Genomic DNA, 21723 nt, shown 5'->3' with positions numbered 1-21723 from the left:
TCCCTTTGCCATTGCTGCTCTGACTACGCTTTCACAATTCCCCATTCCCTGCTATCATGCCCTCTCTCACAGGTAACTCTAGCTATGTTCAGTGTCCAATCACATGGCTATGTTCAGTTTACTTCTTTCTCTTTTCTGGACTCTTCCAGAAGCCTCTGGCTACTCTTTCTGTTATACAGACAGTAAAACATTTTTCTCTAACCATATCATGGGGTAGCTGTGTCAGCAGTTTCTTTAGTGTCCCCCTCCTTTACCTATATCTTCATGTTATTATCTCTTCCTGAGATCATCCCTTTCTGCCTTCTCCTGTAAACTCTGGGCCTTTTCCTCCTCTATGCTAATGGGTACTGCCTTCCTGCTTTTCTCTGATTATTTCTGACATTTTATTTATTTTTATGTATATGAGTGTCTTCCTGAATATGTGTGTACATGTGGGACATTTGTGCAGTGCCCAAGGAAATTAGAAGATGTTAGACTGTCCCTGCCCCTGGACTAGAGTTATAGATGTTAATGAGCCACCATATGTGAATGCAGCACCTACATTTGATGGGCCATCTGTAATTCTAGCTCCAAGAGGTACTGCAACTCTCATGTAGAGATACATGGGCATTGTAACATACAACTTTTTACATATAGACACATAAACATATGCACAAATATAAGAAAAACCTTTCCATTTCATTTAAAAATAATATGCAATAAAATTACCTTGAAAGCCACTTAGACAAGGTGTGAAAATGGGGAAGAAAGACAACACAGCCTTCACTTTCATGTCTTATTGAAACCCTCCCAGTGGGTCTGTCAAAGGCAAGCAGAAAAGTCATGCTGTAAACTTTAAAGATATATAGAAATTATGACTTAGCATCTGACTCCAGAAAATTCAGTTATTGTACATTTGTATCACTTCTCTTGTAAACATGAAACCTGATATTATCTAGGTCCAGCAGTATGGCAATTCTTAATGTGTTGTGGAAGAAAAATTAGGTTATTACAATTTTTAAATAGTGTAGTTTGTTTTTTTTTAAAGCAATACACTTTTGCACACAAAGGCCTTGAGAAGTTGATCACCATGTATACACTAGTATGTCATCTTTGCAGGTGGGTCTCACTCACACCTGGATCATTGCACATTGCATAGCAACTGCTAGAAATGGCTGCTAGTGAATACATGTTTGGCATTGATTGCATAATGCTTCTCCAATAATGGTTTTCTCTCCTGTAGCTTGCTATATGTGACACATAATGCTTTTGTAGTAAAATGTGTTAAAGTTAATTCATGTGCCAATTTTATCAATTATGGCTTTAACTATATCACTACTTATAAACTATAGTTCAATATAGTACAAACCAAAGGCAGCCATTGTGATCATGGTTTTCAAAGAAGTTCTAAATGCTCAAGAAAGTGATACACATGGTTGGCAATATTCGTGCACACACAATATAGTGAGTGTACATAAGATATACCTATTTTTCATTATGCCAAGATCATAGTTTTTAGTCTTTAAGAAAGCTACTTTAAAGGAATGTTTACAATGGTCTTAAATTCTCTAAGAGAAAACTTAAAGGGAACCAGTTAGGAGAGCTATTATCAACAGAATAAATTCTGAGTCTGTGGTGGGACAAGAGAGTTTAAAATGATTAACAGTATCCTCCAAAGCAAGATCAATTTTTTATTTTTTATTTTCAAAATCAAACTAAACAGGTTAGTCATTTAAGGCTTTATTTTTATAAAGTATTAGAAAAAATAATTGAAATTATTGAATATACAAATTTGGAAGAGAATCTTCCCAACGTGACTATCCATTTTTATTATATAGTTAGATAAATATAGAAAAATTTAAAGCTCCTGATATTAAAACTTAATAAACAGAGAAAATGTGTACAACTTGACAAAGTTAATGCCATAATAATTTACATTTTCCCCAGATAAATCCCTAAAATTTTTTGGTAAAGGGAAAAATGAAAAACAGAACTCATTTCAAAATAAGGTTTTCATACATACTTATACATGTATTTTAAGTAAAATGTAAGTAGAGGTACCACATTGATTATTTCTGAAGACTACAGGGAGTTCCAACATTTGCTTTTACTCAAACAGTACATCAACTTACAAAATACTTTTCTTTCATAAGCCATTAAACAAATCGTAAAACCTAAGCATCATAAAGAAAAAAGATGAACAGATTAATGATGTTTAAATGTAATATCATGACATTTCCATTCCCATTTCCACTGTCCCAAACTGGGACACATCATTACCAATGTGCCACTCTCCTATGCACTTCAACGTTTGGTACCCTTTGTTTAAAGTTCCAGCATCTTTATAATTTCCAGGTCAGCTGATGTTCTTATTTCATGTATAGCTATGACTAGTGTTAGATAGTTTCTAATTTTTGGAGAACCAATTCCTCTAACTCAATAATAGATGTATCCACTCTATCTCTTCAACTGCTCCTATCTAAAGCATTCTATATCTGCACCTTTCTAACTCAAAGACTCTGTCTCTACAACCATATCCCTTCCTAATGCCTGATTATGTTCATACTCTTGCTACAGAAACACTTCTAAAAGTCCAAACAATAAGCTGTTTCAGAAATCCCAAGTACCACTAAAACTCCTTAGAATAAACAAATTTAATAATGTTGCAAAATAAGCATATAAACCTCAGCAACCATTTTATATAGCAATAACATTGTTCAAAAACCAAAGCAAACAAAATCCAACAAAACAAACCAAACAAAATGTTATATCAATATCAATATTTCCAGAATAAAATGTCTAGAAATAAATGTAAATAAGAAAGTGAAAGACTACTCAAATAACTTATAACACAGTAACAAAAATAAATAAAGGTTTTGCAAAAAAAAGGGAAGACATTCCTTGACCATTAAAAGAGATAATCATTATTATAAAGAGTTCATATTACATAAAATTATTTATAGAATTAACACATTCTCACCAAAATTTCAGTTTCTTCATAAATATAGAAGTGTCACCAAAATCCATGCTGTACCACAGAGTATCTTAAATAGCTCAAATAACACTGAGCATTACAAATTATGACAAAATGTTACAACACTGTGTAATTTCTATCTGCATAACAGTCACAGGCACCTCAACAAATCAGTAAAGAGACCTAGCATACCATTTGACCCAGCAATCCTGCCACTGAAGGAGTGGAACTTGCTGTTAGCACATCTATATTCACATACTTATTGCAACACAATCCCCTAGTTGTGTTCTCTGTACTACATTCCTATGTCTCTAAAGGGGAAGAAACAACTAAAGCACTTTCTAAGTTATGAATTTGAAATACTTGGCAAAGAATAGCATAAACAAGACTGACTTACCAAGCCATTTCATGTAAATTAGTCCAAATAATTCTACTAGAGCTACTATGACCAAACCTGAAATTAGAAGGGGGCCATATTTTGGTATACATTCTGTAAAAACAAAAGAATGCATATTATAAATACAAATAAACTACTTATAGACACAAATAAATATTATCAAATTTTAAGAAAAGTAATCATTGTTCAAGAGATGAAAATTTATACATGCTAATCATCATTAACTCTGTTAACAAAATTATTCAAAATTGCTTTTAAAAAGGTATACATTTGCATAATATACATAGGATGACTAATAGAAAATGTTGTCCCCAAACAATCCCCACTGGAAGAAATATGATTTTGAAAAAAGTCTTAAAGCAGAAAATGTCTTAAAGCATTTTAGAAAATTCAACACCCCTTCATGGTAAGTTTTAGAAAAATCAGCAATTCAAGGCCCATACCTAAAGATAGTAAAAGCAATGTACATCAAACTAAATGGAGAGAAACTAGAAGCAATCTAACTAAACTCAGAGACTAGACAATGTTGCCCACTCTCTCCCTACCTATTCAATATAGTACTGGATATCCTAGTCATGGTGAGCAATTACAAAACAAAAGGGGGTCAAAGGGATACAAACTGGAAAGGAAGAAGTCAAAATATCAGTATGTGCAGATGATATCAAAGTATACTTAAGTGACCCCAAAAATTCTACCAGAAAACTCCTACAGCTGATAAACAACTTCAGCAAAGTGTCTGGATATAAAATTAACTCAAACAAATCAGTAGCTTTCCTATACTCAAAGGATAAACAGGCTGAGAAAAAAATTAGGGAATAACACCCTACACAACAGTCAAAAATAAGATGAAATACTTTGGTATGGCTCTAAGAAAATGAAAGATAAATATTACAAGAACTTTTAGTCTTTGAAGAAGGAAATTGAAGAAGATTCCAGAAGTTGGAAAGTTCTCCCATGCTCATGGATTGGTAGGATTAACATAGTAAAAATGGCCATCTTGCCAAAAGCAATCTACTGACTCAATGCAATCTTCATCAAAATCTCAATCTTTCTAGAATTAGAAAGAGCAATTTGCAAATTCATTTGGAATAATAAAAATCCCAGGGTAGTGAAAACTATTTTCAACAATAAGAAAACTTCTAAGGGAATCACCATCCCTTACCTCAAGCTGTATTACAGATCAATTGTGATAAAAATTGCAAGGTATTGGTAGAGACACAGACCTATAGATTAATGGAATAGAATTGAAGACCCAGAAATGAACCCACAAACCTATGGTCACTTGATCTTTGACAAATGAGCTAAAGGCTTCCAGTAGAAAAAGACTGCATTTTTAGCAAATGGTGCTGGTCAGCATATAGAAGAATTCAAACTAATGTATTCTTATCACCCTGTGCAAAGCTCAAGTCCAAGTGGATCAAGGACCTCCACATAAAACAAGATATACTAAATCTAATAGAAGAAAAAGTAGAGAAGAGCTTTGAACAAATGGGCACTGGGAAAAATTTTCTTAACAGATCATGAATGGCTTATGCTCTAAGATCAAGAATTGATAAATAGGACCTCATAAAATTGCAAAGCTTCTGTAAGGCAAAGGACACTGTCATTAGGACAAAAACAACAACCAAAGGAATGGGAAAAGGTTTTTACCAATCTTACATCTGATAGAGGTCTAATATCTAATCTATACAAAGAACTCAAGAAATTAGATTCCAGAGAATCAAATATCCCTACTAAAAATGGGGGACAGAGCTAAGCAAAGAATTTTCACCCTAGGAATATCAAATGGCTGAGAAGTACCTAAATAAATGTTCAACATTCTTAGTCATTAGGGAAATACAAATCAAAACAACCCTGAGATTCCTCCTCAGTCTAATCATAATGGCTAATATAAAAAGCTCAGGTAACATCTGATGCTGATAAGGATGTGGAGAAAGAGGAACACTCTTCTATTGTTGGTCATATTGTAAGCTGGTACAACTGCTCTGGAAATCAGTCTGACAGTTCCTCAGAAAATTGGACACCATACTACCTGAGGACCCAGTTATACCACTCCTAGTCATATAACCAACAGATGCTTCCACCTACACCAAGAACACATGCTCCACTATGTTTGTAGGAAGGAGCCTTATTTATAACAGCCAGAAGCTGATAAGAACCCAGATGTCCTTCAACAGAGGAATGGATACATAAAATGCAATAATTTACACAATGGAATACTACTCAGCTATTAAAACAATGACTCCATGAAATTCTTAGGCAAATGGATGGATCTAAAAAGTATCATTCTGAGTAAGGTAACCCAATCACAGAAAAGAAAATACTCATGGTACGCACTCACTGATAAGTGGGTATTAGCTCAAACGCTCTGAATACCCAAGGTACAGTTTACAGACCACACAAAGCTCAAGAAGAAGGATGACCAAAGTGCAAATGCTTCAGTCCTTCTTAGAAGGGGGGATAAAAATATTCTCAGTAGGAAATACAGAGAGAAATTTTGGAGCAGAGACTGAAGGAAAAGCCATCCAGAGACTGCCCCACCTGGGTATCTAGCCTATATACAGCCACTAAACCCAGACAATATTGCTGATGCCAAGAAGTGTATGCTGACAGGAGCCTGATATAACTGTGTGACAAAAACAGAGGTAGATGCTCCCAGCCAATCATTAAATGAGAACAGAGTCCTTAATGGAGGAGCTAGAGAAAGAATTGAAGGAGTTGAAGGTATTTGCAACCCCATAAGAATAACAATACCAACCAACCAGAGCTCCCAAGGACTTAACCACTATCCAAAGTGTCCACATGAACTCACCCATGTCTCCAGCTGCTCATGTAGCAGAGGATAGCCTTGTTGGGCATTAATGGGAGCAGAAGCCCTTGATTTGGCCAAGGCTAGATGCCCCAGTGTAGGGGAATGTCAGAGCAGTGAGGTCGGAGGGTGTAGGTGGATATGTGAACACCCTCATAGAAGGAGGGGAGGGAAGATGGGCTGCGGAGTATGGACAGAAGATGGGGAAAGAGGATAATATTTGAAATGTAAATAAAATATATACAAATAAAAAAAATAAGAAAATAAAAACCCACTGAAAAAATAAAATGATGATGTTGATGTATAAAGAAAATTATAAACTCTGTTAGAGGCATATAAATCGAGACTCCAGGATAACATGACTCTTACCAGATGTAGTGAGATATAGTCCGGACATAGTGAGTACAACGCCCAGTGCCTGCAAGATGGTTAGAAGGATCATGGCCTGCAGGGTCCTCCCAATAGCTAAAGAAAGTAATGATGTATCAGCATCATGTTGAGAAGGACAATGAAGCAGTAACTTCTACTTGCCTTTGGTCCACTCAACAATGTCCTATGAGGTTGCTGAACAGGACTGAAAGTTTTAAATCTGAAACCAGTGCTGCTTTGACTGTCTTTGGGTATCCTGCACCATGAATGGTAACTACTACTCATGACATGGTCGACTCTATTGAGCATTTTGAGGATCTGTGCTTTTAAAACGGAACCTTTACAGTATAAGGCAATCCAGGAGAGAGACCCGGGATGGCACACACTTTTAACTGATGTGCAATCTCACTGGACCAAATGTGCATTTTTAATAACAACAACAAAATATGTTAGTGGTAAACTTGTAAAAATATACTAATATTTTATATTTTGGATATACATGCTTTCTTCTTAAGATTTGTGCTAATGTTTGTCAACAACAACAACAAAAGCACACACATACAATTGTGTTTAGTGTTCTTGATTTGTAACCTCATCTTATTGAAATAATCTTCTTAATGCAGAAACATATTGGGGAAAATGGCATACTTAAAATCTGTTTGTGACTTACTATAATATACTTTAGAAGGTAAAGATAATCTTGAGGTATTGCAGGCCAAATATTCCTAACACAAAACCATGAAGTCTGATAGTCAACATTTTTGAATTTTGGAGCATATTGGATGTTGTCTCTCCTGAGTATGCCTATTTGAACAGCACAGTTTATTCAAATATTTCAAACTCTGAATTACTGAAATTCAATATAGTTCTGGTCTCAAGTATATCAGAGGAGAGGTACTTTAGTACCTTGGAATTCATCCTTATGGGAAGATGTCATTAAGAGTAGCATTAAAAATATTTTTAATAAACCAAATTTTTGAAAATCAGTATTACAATAAATGGAAAACTTCCCGTCTGATGGCTAGTTTTCAGAGTGTCTGAGGGTGTTATGCATGTTTCTAGGTTACAGAAGCCATCAGTGATTTTCTCCAGTGTAGACCCTGCATGCTACCATAGCAACTTTGCCTGGCAGAATGTACTTATCGGTCCATCAGTGGCATATTTGCTATGGGACCTTAGACTTGCTCAACAGGAGAACATCTCATGCTTGGTATAACAATCTCGGCCAAAAAACAAAACAAAACAAAACAAAACAAAACAAACAAACAAACAAAACCAAACCAAACCAAACAAACAAACAACAAAAAAACCAAACCGAACCAAACCAAACCAAACCAAAACAAAAAAAAAACCCAAAACAACCATTGCTGGGGTGTTCACAGGCCTTAGGATAGACCCTGTAATTGTTATTTTATTAAAAGTTGTTGTCAAATTGCCTTCTGAAGATTTTATACCCAATATACCTGGGGTACTCTCTACCTTTATCAGAAAATTTCTTTCCTGCAGTGAGAAACAGTCAGGTGAGAATAAGAGACTGAGTTCTCAGCCCTACAGGGGCCATCTTTATCACCTACCACCACAAGCACCTAGGACCATAGAACATTTTGGAAGCACTGGAGTAGTGTTGGAGCTGGATGATAGGAAAGACTGCCATGAACTTCTGTCTATTGGACATGATGTGGCTGTCCCTTTCAAGAACTCAGAGTCACTCTGGTTACCTGTGCAAGACCAGCAGATCATCAGGACAGTAAAACTCCTGGACTAGACAGTGGAGGTGTTCTCTAGGATCCGCCCTTACTAAAGGTACTGCTGCGGGGAGGGAGAATGGTCCTTTTGAGGCTATGGCCAGTGGTGAGTTTCCAGTGCTGCAGTGGGTGGCCTCACATTCATGCACACATGGCTTGCACTAAGTGGACTTAGCTAGCTATCAATTTTCAAAAGTAAGAAGACAAAGCTATGACAGAAACATGGTGGGGATATGGAGGCAGTGAAAGAAGGAACTCGAAAGTTGAGAAATAATAGCTAAAAAAAAAAATTGAATAAAAGATTTCCCCCAAAATGCTGTTTTTGAAATGCAAAGGTATTTAAAATCATTACAACAAATGCTTACCTGGCTTAAACTTGTGGTACTGAAGAAATACAGGTATCACTGAAGGACTGATGAGGAAAACAAGCCCAATGCCTTTCCTTTTTGAATAACTACCTGTTAACAAACAGTAATTTATTTCTCCCTCTGTTTCTACTGCTTGCGAGGTTAATGTACTGAATTTATTAAATTCATTGCCCTGAATACTACACTCATAAACTATGAACTGCTGAAAATATTTTCTTCCAAATTTACAGTGACTCGACATTTCTCAATTGCTTCAGACCAAAGTGAATAAACCTAGATCTTCGTGTCAGAGTTTCCTCACATAAACATCTTCATTTGCTTTTCCTCTTTAAGTGCCTTACGTATCCCAGAAGATAAATTCTCCTCACCTCCAACCATCCACTCTTTCTCAGTATTCAGCCTGTCTTCCAACCCAAATGAGCTGCTCTTTCAAGTTGTCCCCTGATTTCTTCACCTCCCCAGGCCTGGATGCAAACATAGTTACCAAATCTGCTCCAAAGATAGATCCTCCTGTGCTGCAGAGTCCTTGAGAGCTGATTCCCTGGCATCGCTTTCCTTCCCATCTTCTCCCTGCCTCTATTTCCCACCCACACTTCCCCATCTCAGCTGCAGCGATTATTTCAGAAAGACAGAGCTCCAAGTTCATGCCCATCTGTACATCTTAGCCCCACACTTAGCACTTTGCCCCACAGTGGACTGAATCGTGATCCCCTTACATTCTCCCCTTCTTGTCCCCAAACCCTAGGTGGTTACATAACAGAGCTGTGATTAAGAGTTTAGAATGAAGATCCTAAGCTGAGTTAAAGAACTTATCTTGAATTTCACTGGCATTGCCAACACACAAACACACCAACACAGAGAGGTGGCTGAGGGAGAAGATGCAGAGGCAGAGAAGGGAGCTGCTTGGCCACAGGCTAAGGAAGCCAGACATTGCCTGCAAACACTGGAAGTTACAAAAGGCAGGAAGTAGAATTCCTCACCCCCTACCCCAACCCATGCTGAGTCCATAGTTTCAAGCACAGGGATGGAGTCCAGATCATTGAGAAATTTTCTGTTCTTTGAGGCCACATCACCTGCTGCAGTCTGTCCCCAACAGCTGTAAGAATCAATTCACTTCCCTTTGGGAGCTCCTCACAACCGCCCTCGACACCACAGCCCAGTACATGTGTGTCTTACCTGGGGTATAAAGGATGGCTCCAACAATGACAACTATGGTGATTAATAGTCCAGAAGCAGATAAAATAATCATTTTTCTATTCACCAGGTTGGACTTATATTTTTGTACTTAAAAAAAAGAGAAAAATAATTACATCAACTTAATTAGAAATGAAGGTATTTCCATAACATGAGGTGCGAAGACAAATTGACAACTCCATCAAATAGGGTAACCCTTATAAGTAATTGTCAGGTAGGACCATGACAGCAGGCATGTATAGCATGTAAGTATGGGAGTGGCACTTAGTTCGTATCTATTTTACAAAGAAAGTTATAACAGCTTCCTTAATTAGAGCATTTTTAAGTTCCTGTGTCAGTCTTTTTATGTGGGGGGGGGGTAGGTCTGTACACTATTATGCTAGAACTTTGAGCAGAATTTCTAAATTCCACACAGTAATAATAAGAGTTATATGCCACTCTTAGATACTGTTAGTATTCGGTGACAACCAACGTGATTCCAGACTGACCACACAGCAGCGACATGCACATAACTGGCAGGCAGTAACTAGTTGATTAGCAACATAAGCAAAAGAGAATCAAGCGCCACACAGTATGAAATGAGGAAAGAATCTAGAAGTTTAGGAAGTTTGTTTTGGGAAAAGACCACTACGTATCAAGCAAATCATATGTCACTCAAATTCTGATGGAAGAAAATGCCCAGAAGTTAAAGCTAAGAAGTTAAAATGAAAGTGCATACCCAGAGCTTAACAGAATTAATCACAGAAATCATTGCTCCTAACACAGAATCTTTCTTATGTGCCTGCATCCTCATGTGCCTGCATCCTCATGGGCCTGCATCCTCATGTACCTGCATCCTCATGTGCCTGCATCCTCATGTACCTGCATCCTCATGAGCCTGTATCTTCATGGGCCTGCATCCTCATGTACCTGCATCCTCATGTGCCTGCATCCTCATGGGCCTGCATCCTCATGTGCCTGCATCCAAATGGGCCTGCATCCTCATGGGCCTGCATCCTCATGTGCCTGCATCCTCATGGGCCTGCATCCTCATGTGCCTGCATCCTCATGGGCCTGCATCCTCATGTACCTGCATCCTCATGTGCCTGCATCCTCATGGGCCTGCATCCTCATGGGCCTGCATCCTTATGGGCCTGCATCCTCATGGGCCTGCATCCTCATGTGCCTGCATCCTCATGTGCCTGCATCCTCATGTGCCTGCATCCTCATGTGCCTGCATCCTCATGTGCCTGTATCTTCATGGGCCTGCATCCTCATGTGCCTGCATCCTCATGGGCCTGCATCCTCATGGGCCTGCATCCTTATGGGCCTGCATCCTCATGGGCCTGCATCCTCATGTACCTGCATCCTCATGGGCCTGCATCCTTATGGGCCTGCATCCTCATGTGCCTGCATCCTTATGGGCCTGCATCCTCATGTGCCTGCATCCTCATGAGCCTGTATCTTCATGGGCCTGCATCCTTATGGGCCTGCATCCTCATGGGCCTGCATCCTCATGGGCCTGCATCTTCATACGCCCACATCATTATTGTTTACATCTTCATGTATCTACATCCCTATGTGCCTGCATCCTCGTGTGTCTGCATCCTCACACATCTGTACTTTCTCTGAGACAACAGGCTTAATAACACATTCTTTTCCTCTCTATTGGACATTTTGTTTGTTTAAATGAGAAATAAATCTACACACACACACACACACACACACACACACACACGCGTGCGCGCCCACACACACCATTAAAGGCCACCTAAGGTGAGACTGAGAGGCAGAGAACTACAGGGTGTGTGAGTGAAATGCAATTGATAATTTCATCACACATGAATGTCTCCTTTTTTGTATTCAATGAGCGATAGCAATTAGAGGGAAATATTAAAAGATCAGTGTTTTTAACTTTTATTCTAATAAAATGAATAGATTGAATGTATCAAAATCATCAAAATGCACAGTAACCATGATTTGGAAGAAATCTATGTTTCAGTTGATACAGCCATCTGAAAATGTTTAATTATTGTACTTACTAATCTTCTGAGGGTTGTACCTCTAGTGGACCATAAAATTCTTCTAGGCCCCATCACTTAAAAATATTACCATCATTCAAGGCTTTACCACACTTAATGGATCCTCTAACACTCCAATGATTAAGCCTCTAATTCACAGCATTTGGGCAACAAATTTAAACCACATTCAAGCCACTACACTAAAACAATAAAAATCAATGCAGAAAACATTTGTAGATTACTAGAATGTACCAGTAATTTTTCTAGATGAATTTTTTTCTCGATTGCTTTCTATGTTATATTATGTAAGGTGACCTGTATTAACTTTCGAAGATAAAATTGTGAATCATATAAATGAAATAAAAATAAAATTGTGAAAGTATATCTGACTCTGAACACATTGATTATGGATTCATTCCAATAAAATAATTTTGTCTGTTAAGTACAGTCTCGGACTTGGACATGAAGGATGAGATACAGAAATCACTGTCCTAGGCCTTCACAAAAGGGGACCCACATTTATTTCATAATTTGGAAAGCAGATAAGAAACTTGACAAGGCAAGGGATTTTCACAGTAAAGAGGAGGCAGTGGGGGGTTAGAGAACATACAGAAATATTGAAATTTATGAAGGATATTTTAACAGATGTCTTAAAAGTTATGGACCCTGACTAATCTGTTCCCAGAATGCACATGGTGGCTCATAACCATCTGTAACTCCAGGTCCCTTTGTGGGTCCCTGCATGTATTTTATGTGCATAAAATGTGGTACACACACACACACACACACACACACACACACACGTAAAATAAAGTAAAATAAATGAACAAATGAAAATAAAAGCATAGATTCATAAATGAAACAGATGACTGTAACTTAGTTTCAAAAAGGGGCTGTGAAAGAGGGAGGATTCTTCCCCCTTTCCCCAACCCTGCTCTTACTCTGTAAGTAAAAGAAAAATGGAAAAATTTTGAAGACATTACAAATAAAAATTCTGGACTCCAGACTCACAAGCTGCATGAAGCACGTGCCCAGGAAAAACACCTACTCCCTTTGGCCCACTCTGGGCCATTAACCTGGACTAGGTCATCAATAGATCACACTTCTCTGTTGGGAGAGTAGAAAATTACAGTCACTGTTCTGAAACTCCCAAGTACCCTCTCAACCTGCTTAAGATAAACTAATTAAATCACATTTATCTACACTAACATTTGACAAATAGACTTTAAGTCAAAAATAGTCAAAAGAAATAAAGAAGACCATTTTATGTCGATTAAGAGAATCCTAAAGACACTGTTAAAAAAACAAAACGGCAGCCAACACAGTGGGAAAAGATGGTTACCAACCTCACATCAGATAGAGGCTTAATATCCAAGGTATACAAAGAACTCAAAAAGCTAGACACCAGAGAATCAAACAAACCTATTAAAAAATGGGCTACAGAGTTAAACAAAAGTTCTCAATCAAGGAATATCGAATGGCTGAGAACCATCTAAGGAAATGCTGGATATCATTAATCATCAGGGAAATGCAAATCAAAAAAACCCTGAGATTCCACCTCACACCAGTCTGATTGGCCAAGATCCAAAACTCAGATGACAACAGATGCTGGTGAGGATGTGGAGAAATAGGAACACTTCTCCACTGTTGGTGGGGTTGTAAACTGATACAACCACTCTGGAAATCAGTCTGGTGATTCCTCAGAAAAATGTACATAATACTACCTGAAGACCCAGTTATTCTACTTCTGGGCATACACCCCAGAGACACACCAATATACAACAAAGACACATGCACCACAATGTTCATAGCAGCTCTATTTATAATAGCCAGAAGCTGGAAAGAACCCAGATGTCCTTCAGTAGATGAATGGATACAAAAATTGTGGTACATTTACACAATGGAGTGCTACTCAGCTATCAGAAACAATGACTTTATGAAATTCTTAAGAAAATGGATGCATCTAGAGAATATCATCCTGAGTGAGATAACCCAGTCACAAAAGAACAGACATAATATGCAGTCACTGATAATGAGATACTAACCCCAGAAAGCTCTGAACACCCCAGAAACAAGTCACAGACTGTGTGAAGTTCAGGGAAAAAAATTAAAAAAATGAAAAAAGAGAATCCATCAAGGAAATACTCCAATATAAACAGAGAAAATTCTACTAGAATGTTAAAGCAAAGATCATAGTGGCTGATGACAGTATTCCAGTTTCATCACCTAACAAACATCAAAGCAACATTATGACCCTATAGAACAAATAGACTTATCAGACATTTAAAGAACATTCTACTCAAAGTCTCTAGAATATTGATTGTTTTCAGAAGCTCTTATGAATGGTCTTATGGAAACAAACCATATTTTAGGTCACAGAACAAGTCTTGGCAAATATAAAGAAATGAATTTCTTATATTCTATCTGATAACAATATAGTAGAACTAGAAATCAGCAGCAAGAAAAATTACAGAAGATGTAGAAATCCATGGAGACAGATTGGTGTAGAATTGAATAATGGATAAGCTACTGAGAAAATAGAAAGAGAAATTCAAAAGTTCTTAGAAATAAATGATAGTGAAAATGTGGCAAATTTAGAACTTCTAGAATGCAAACAAAGCAGTTCTATGAGGGAGCCTTTGTAGCTATAAAAATCTTAGAGTGAGGGAAATGTAAATAAATAACTAATAAATCACCTGGTGGTGTGAGAAAAATTTTAATGTAATTAAAAATGAAAATCAATACAAGAAGCCTACAGAACTCCAAATAAATTGGACCAGAAAAAGTTCCTCCCATCACACAGTAGTCAAGATACCAAATACACAAAACAAAGAAAAAATATTAAAAGCAGGAAAGGAAAAAGTCAAGTAACATATAAAGGCAAACCTATCAGAATCAAACCATATCTCTTAACAAAAACTGTAAAACCTAAAAGAACCTGGGAAGATGTCATACAAACCCTAAGAATACACAAATGCCAGCCCAGGCTACTATATCCAGAAACAAAACTTTCAATTATCATAGGTGGATAAACCAAGATATTCCATGACAAAACCAAATTTACATAATATCTTTCCACAAATTCAACCCTACAAAGGATAATAGAAGGAAAATTCCAACACAAGGAGGGAATCTAAACCCAATTCGGGAAACCAGTTTTATTCTAATGCCAAAACCAGATAAAGACACAATTGTGTCTTTATTTTAACCAGAATTTCAATGATATACTAGCAAAACAAATTCAACAATACAATATAAAAAGATTATTCATGATGAAAAATCTCTAAATCTCCAGGAATGAAAGTATGGTTTAATATACCAAAATCAATCACAGAATCAAAACTTAATCACATGAGCATATCAATAGATTCAGAAAAGCTTTTGACAAAGACCAACATCTTTTCATAAAAAAGAAGACAAGACAAAATTAAAAATACTTTATCATAATAAAAACTATTAGGTGTTAAACATATATCCGTTGTCATACAAACTGGAGAACTCTAAAATTCTCCAATAACATCAGAATAGAACTCTAACAACTGAGGCAATGAAACCATGAGTTAAAAAATGGGATTGTGTGGAATTAAAATTATCTTTGCATAGCAAAAGAAACCACTGAGAAGGCAGTCCACGTCATAGGAGAGAGACTTTGCTAACTGGTATCTATGTACCTATATAAAGAATTCAATCATGAAATAAGAAGAAATCAAACATCCTGTCACTAAATGGGCTAATGAACTAAACAGTTCTTGGAGATAAAATACAAATGACCAGACACATATGACGAGGTTTTCTGCATTGTAAGACAGCAGGGAAGTTCAGATGAAGTCCACATGGAGATTCCATTTTACCCCAGTTAGAATGGTTATTACTAGGGAAACAACCAAGGGAAGCTGGGAGGGCATAGAGGAGTAGTGATGGTGGATTGTAACTTATTCCAGCTACGATGGAAGTCAGGTTCTCACAAAGGAAGCAGCATGTATGCATGTCTTGGCTGTACCTCTCTTGTACACATGAAGAAGTTCAGATCAAAATATTATAAAGGTACTTGCACATCTACGTTTAGCACTGTGAAACTCACAATGTCAAGTTATGGGATCCACTGATGTGTTCATCAACAGATGAATGGATAAAGAAATGCAGCCTAAATACACAAAAGAGTTCTCATGCCACCATAAAGAGGAGTGCAACTGTGTCACCTGCCTTCTCACCCACTTCTTCTTTTTTTTTTTTTTTAAACGACTTTATTTTGCAAAACAAAGATACATGTAAAGATTTTAAACATTTTTTGCTTAAAATTATACATTTTTGTCAGTACTGTTTTTTCAGACATTAAAATAAATTTTACATAAAACCATGTAAATATGTTTTTTAGTCAGTACTTGATTTTTTTCAAGGGCTTGACAGTATGCATTGAAAACGTACTAGTTGCAATAAGCATAAAGTACATGCAAAACAAAACGCAACATGGAAATAGTCAAAGTCTTCTTGTTTTGTGAATATATGTATATTTTTTTGTTTTCTTTATTTCTTGGACTTCATACAGTCTGTGAGTTGTTTCTGGGGGAGTGCAAGCCTCTGGGGTTAGCATCCCACTATCAGTGACTGCATATTATGTATGTTCTTTTGTGACTGGGTTATCTCACTCAGGATGATCTTCTCTAGATGCAGCCATTTTCTTAAGAATTTGGTTAAGTCATTGTTTCTGGTGGCTGAGTAGTATTCCATTGTGTATATGTACCACAATTTTTGTATCCATTCGTCTTCTGAAGGACATCTGGGTTCCTTCCAGCTTCTGGCTATTATAAATAGAGCCGCTATGAACATTTTGGTGCATATATCTTTGTTGTGTATTAAAGTGTCTCTGGAGTATATGCCCAGAGTGGAATAGCTGGGTCTTCAGGTAGTACTGTATCCAATTTTCTGAGGTATCGCCAGACAGATTTCCAGAGTGGTTGTATTAGCTTGCAACCCCACCAACAGTGGAGAAGTGTTCCTATTTTTCCGCAGCCTCGCCAGCATCTGCTGTCATCTGAGTTTTGGATCTTGGCCAATCTGACTGGTGTGAGGTGGAATCTTAGGGTTGTTTTGATTTGCATTTCCCTGATGGCTAAGGATGTCGAGCACTTCCTCAGATGTTTCTCGGCCATTCGGTGTTCCTCAACTAAAAATGATTTGTTTAGCTCTGTACCCCATTTTTTAATAGGGTTATTTGATTCTCTGGTGTCTAGCTTTTTGAGTTCTTTGTACACCTTGGATATTAGGCCTCTATCTGATGTGGTGTTGGTAAAGATCTTTTCCCATTCTGTTGGTTGCCGTTTTGTTTTCTTGACGATGTCCTTAGCCTTACAGAAAATTTGCAATCTCATTAAGTCCCATTTGTTAATCTTTGACCTTAGAGCTTGAGCCATTGGTGTTTTGTTCAGGAAATTTTCTCCTGTGCCTATGTGTTCTAAGGTTTTCCCTAATTTCTCATCTAATAGTTCCAGTGTATCTGGTTTAATGTGGAGATCTTTAATCCACTTACACTTGAGCTTTGTACAAGGAGATAAGAACGGGTCTATTTTCATTCTTTTGCATGTTGAGTGCCAGTTGGACCAGCACCATTTGTTGAATAGGCTGTCCTTTTTCCATTGAATGTTTACTGCTCCTTTGTCAAAAATCAGGTGACCATATACATGAGGGCTCATTTCTGGATCTTCTATTCTCTTCCATTAATCCACTTGCCTATTTCTGTACCAGTACCATGCAGTTTTCAGCACAATTGCCTTGTAATATAGCTTGAGGTCAGGGATAGTGATTCCCGCAGATGTTTTTTTGTTGTTGAGGATGGATTTCGCTATTCTAGGTCTTTTGTTATTCCATATGAAATTGCACATTGATCTTTCCAATTCCATGAAGAACTGGGTTGGAATTTTGATGGGGATTGCATTGAATCTGTAGATTGCTTTTGGTAGGATGGCCATTTTTAAGATGTTGATCTTTCCAATCTATGAGCATGGGAGATCTTTCCATTTTCTGAAATCCTCCTCAATTTATTTCTTTAGAGGTTTGAAGTTCTTGTCATACAGGTCCTTCACTTCCTTAGTTAGAGTCACAACAAGGTATTTCATAGTTTTTGTAACGATTGTGAAAGGTACCTTTTCCCTAATTTCTTTCTCCACATGTTTGTCCTTTGAGTATAAGAAGGCTACTGATTTGTTTGAGTTAATTTTGTATCCGGCCACTTTGCTGAACTTGTTTATCAGCTGTAGGAGTTCTCTGGTGGAATTTTTGGGGTCACTCAAGTACACTATCATGTCATCGGCAAAGAGTGATGTTTTTATCTCTTCCTTTCTGATTTGTATCCCCTTGATCTCCTTTTGCTGTCTAATTGCTCCAGCCAGGACTTCCAGTACTATGTTCAATAGGTAGGGAGAGAGTGGGCAGCCTTGTAGAGTCCCTGATTTTAGTGGGATTCCTTCAAGTTTTTCGCCATTAAGTTTGATGTTGGCTGTTGTTTTACTGTATATTGCTTTTATTATGTTTAAATATGGGCCTTGGATTCCTGTTCTTTCCAGGACTTTTAACATGAAGGGGTGTTGGATTTTGTAGAATACTTTCTCAGCGTCTAGTGCGATGACCATGTGGTTTTGGTCTTTAAGTTTGTTTATATGGTGGATTACATTGATGGATTTCCTTATGTTAAACCATCCCTGTATCTTAGGAATGAAGCCTACTTGGTCATGATGAATGATGGTTTTGATGTGTTCTTGGATTTGGTTTGCAAGGATTTTGTTGAGTATTTTTGCATCAATATTCATAAGTGAGATTGGTCTGAAGTTCTCTTTCCTTGTAGGGTCTTTGTGTGGCTTAGGTACGAGGGTTATTGTAGCCTCAAAAAATGAGTTGGGTAATATTCCATCTGATTCTATCATTTGGAATAGTTTGGCGAATATTGGTGTTATATCCCCAATAAATGTCTGATAAAATTCTGCACTGAACCCGTCTGGACCTGGGCTTTTTTTGGTTGGGAGGCTTTTGATGACTTCTTCTATTTCTTTAGGTGTTATAGGGTTATTTAGATGGTTTACTTGGTCCTGGTTAAACTTTGGGACCTTGTATCTGTCTAGGAATTCGTCCATTTCCTCCAGATTTTCCAATTTTGTGGAGTATAAGTTTTTGTAGTAGGATCTGATGATTTCTTAAATTTCCTTAGTTTCAGTTGTTATGTCCGCACTTTCCTTTCTGATTTTGTTAATTTGGATACTCTCTCTTTGCCCTCTAGTTAGTCTGGCTAGGGGTTTATCAATCTTGTTGATTTTCTCAAAGAACCAACTCTTTGTTTTGTTGATTTTTTCAATGGTTTTTTTTTTGTTTCTATTTGGTCTATTTCTGCCCTAATTTTGATTATTTCTTGCCGTCTACTCTTTTTGGGTATATCTGCTTCCTTTTGTTCTAGGGCTTTTAGCTGTGCTGTCAGGTTGCTGATGTGAGCTCTCTCCAGTTTCTTCTTGGAAGCACTTAGGGCAATGAGTTTTCCTCTCAATACTGCTTTCATTGCATCCCATAGGTTTGGGTATGTTGTGTTATCATTTTCGTTGAATTCTAGAAAGTCCTTAATTTCTTTCTTTACTTCTTCTTTGACCCTGCTATCCTTTAACAGAGCGTTGTTTAGTTTCCATGTGTATGTGGGCATTTTGTTGTCTTTGTTGTTGTTAAAGACCAGCCGTAGACCATGGTTATCTGAAAGGATGCATGGGAGTATTACAATCTTCTTATATTGATGAAGGCTCGTTCTGTGTCCAATTATGTTGTCAATTTTGAGAAGGTGCCATGGGGTGGTGAGAAGAAGGTGTATTCTTTTACTTTAGGATAGTATGTTCTGTATATATCTATTAATTCTAGTTGGTTCAAAGTCTCTGCTAGTTTTGCAGTGTCCTTGTTCAGTTTCTGTTTCCCTGATCTGTCCACTGGTGAGAGTGGGGTGTTAAAGTCTCCCACTATTATTGTGTGGGGTGAAATGTATTTTTTGAGCTTTAGTAGAGTTTCTTTTATGAATGTGGGTGATTTTTTATTTGGAGCATATATGTTAAGGATTGAGAGTTCCTCCTGACAGATTTCCCCGGTAATGAGTAAAAAGTGTCCTTCTTTATCTTTTTTGATAACTTTTGGTTGGAAGTTTACTTTATTCGATATTAGAATAGCCACTCCAGCTTGCTTCTTGGAGCTGTTTGCTTGGAAGTTTTTTTCCCACCCTTTTACTCTGAGATAGTGTCTGTCTCTGTCTCTGAGATGAGTTTTCTGTATGCAGCAAAAGGCTGGATTTTGTTTATGTATCCAGTCTGATAGTCTATGTCTCTTTATTGGGGAGTTGAGACCATTTATGTTAATAGATATCATGGAATAATTGTTTCTGTTTCCTGCCATTTTTGCTTTTCTGTGTTGAGTTGTGTCTGTGTTTTTTTCTTCTTTTAGTTTTCTTGTTTAGGAGTTTTCTTGTTTTTACTAGGCTGTATTTTCCCTCCTTGTATTGGGTTTTCCACCTATAATTTGTTGTAGTGCTGGGTTTGTGGTCAGATATTGTATGAATTTTGATTTGTCTTGAAATATCTTTGTCTCTCCATCGATGGTGATTGATAGTTTTGCTGGGTATAGCAGCTTGGGCTGGCACTTGTGCTCTCTTAAGGAGTGCATGATGTCTGTCCAGGCTCTTCTAGCTTTCATAGTCTCTGTTGAGAAATCGGGTGTGAGTCTGATTGGTCTGCCTTTATATGTTACCTGACCTTTTTCCCTTACTGCTTTTAGTATTCTTTCTTTACTGTGGGCACTTCATGTTTTTACTATTATGTGTCGGGAGGTATTTCTTTTCTGGTCCAACCTATTTGGAGTTCTGAAGGCTTCTTTTATGCTCGTGGTCATCTCATTCTTGAGGGTAGGGAAGTTTTCTTCTATGATTTTGTTGAAGATATTTACTGTGCCTCTTAGTTGATACTCTTCTCCCTCTTCTATTCCTATTATCCTTAGGTTCGGTCTTCTCATTGTGTCTTGTATTTCCTGGACATTTCGGGTTAGGAGCTTTTTGTTTTTTGCATCTTCTCTGGCTGTTTTGTCTATGTTTGCAATGTTGTCTTCTGCCCCCGAGATTCTCTCCTCGATCTCTTGTAATCTGTTGGAAATGCTTGCTTCTGTGACTCCTGATTTCTTTTTTTGGTGTTCTGACTCTAGGGTTATCTCTTTTAGAGCTTTCTTTATTGTGTCAATTTCTGTTTTAATTTCCCTCTTCCATTCCTTTATTTCTTTGGTTCTGTTTTCATCTTGTTCTTTGAGTTCTTTGATTGTTTTTCTTGTTTCTTCTTTAAAAGCTTCTGAATCTTTTTGCTTTTCCTCCCTTTCTTGTTTAAGTAACTCTATCAGCATCTTGAGGCATGATTTCAGGTCTGTGTCTTCTTTCTCTGGAGTGTTTGGAATTCCGATGATTGCTACTACCGGAGAGCTGGGTTCTGGTGTTGCTAGATTGTCTTGGTTTCCTTGGGATATACTCTTTCTCTTTCCTCTTGCCATTTTGTTGTCAGTGATATGTTCTTGCCTTTCCCTTGTATCTGGTCTGTGTCCCTGGTACACTTTCCGTGTGCACTCCGCAGAGATCTCTCTACTCCCCGGCAGCCCAGGTTCAGGATGGCAGCTGGGCCAGGCTCCGCTCTGTGTCCTAAAGTCACCTCCGGGTGGCAACAGACGTTCCTAAGATCTGTTCCTGGTCACAGATGCTCAGCCTCTCCGAGCCACTTTTCCGGCTGGCAGGTGGGCCAGGCTCTGCTCTGTGTCCTGAAGTCGTCTCAGGGTGGGAACAGAAGTTTCTAAGATCTGTTCCCGGTCACTGGATCGGGGAGGACAGGGCAGGTCAGGGCA

The 21723-nt window shown here is 37.7% G+C and overlaps 1 protein-coding gene across 1 annotated transcript in view; it reads right to left on the bottom strand.

Moving 5' to 3' along the window:
- Positions 1–21723, bottom strand: part of LOC308422831 (leukocyte surface antigen CD47-like) — a gene marked incomplete at both ends in the record, with an annotated part of 79267 nt that overhangs the window by 10092 nt on the left and 47452 nt on the right. Inside the window, 3 exons of the mRNA XM_080919487.1 lie at positions 3351–3443; positions 6529–6624; positions 9818–9925. Coding sequence (XP_080775613.1) covers positions 3351–3443; positions 6529–6624; positions 9818–9925 — 297 coding nt within the window. The remainder of the gene's footprint in view (positions 1–3350; positions 3444–6528; positions 6625–9817; positions 9926–21723) is intronic.

This window comes from Micromys minutus, assembly GCF_963924665.1.
Source record: "Micromys minutus genome assembly, chromosome: 7".
In the NCBI taxonomy this organism is placed as follows: domain Eukaryota; kingdom Metazoa; phylum Chordata; class Mammalia; order Rodentia; family Muridae; genus Micromys; species Micromys minutus.
This window is presented reverse-complemented; position numbering and strand designations above follow the sequence as displayed.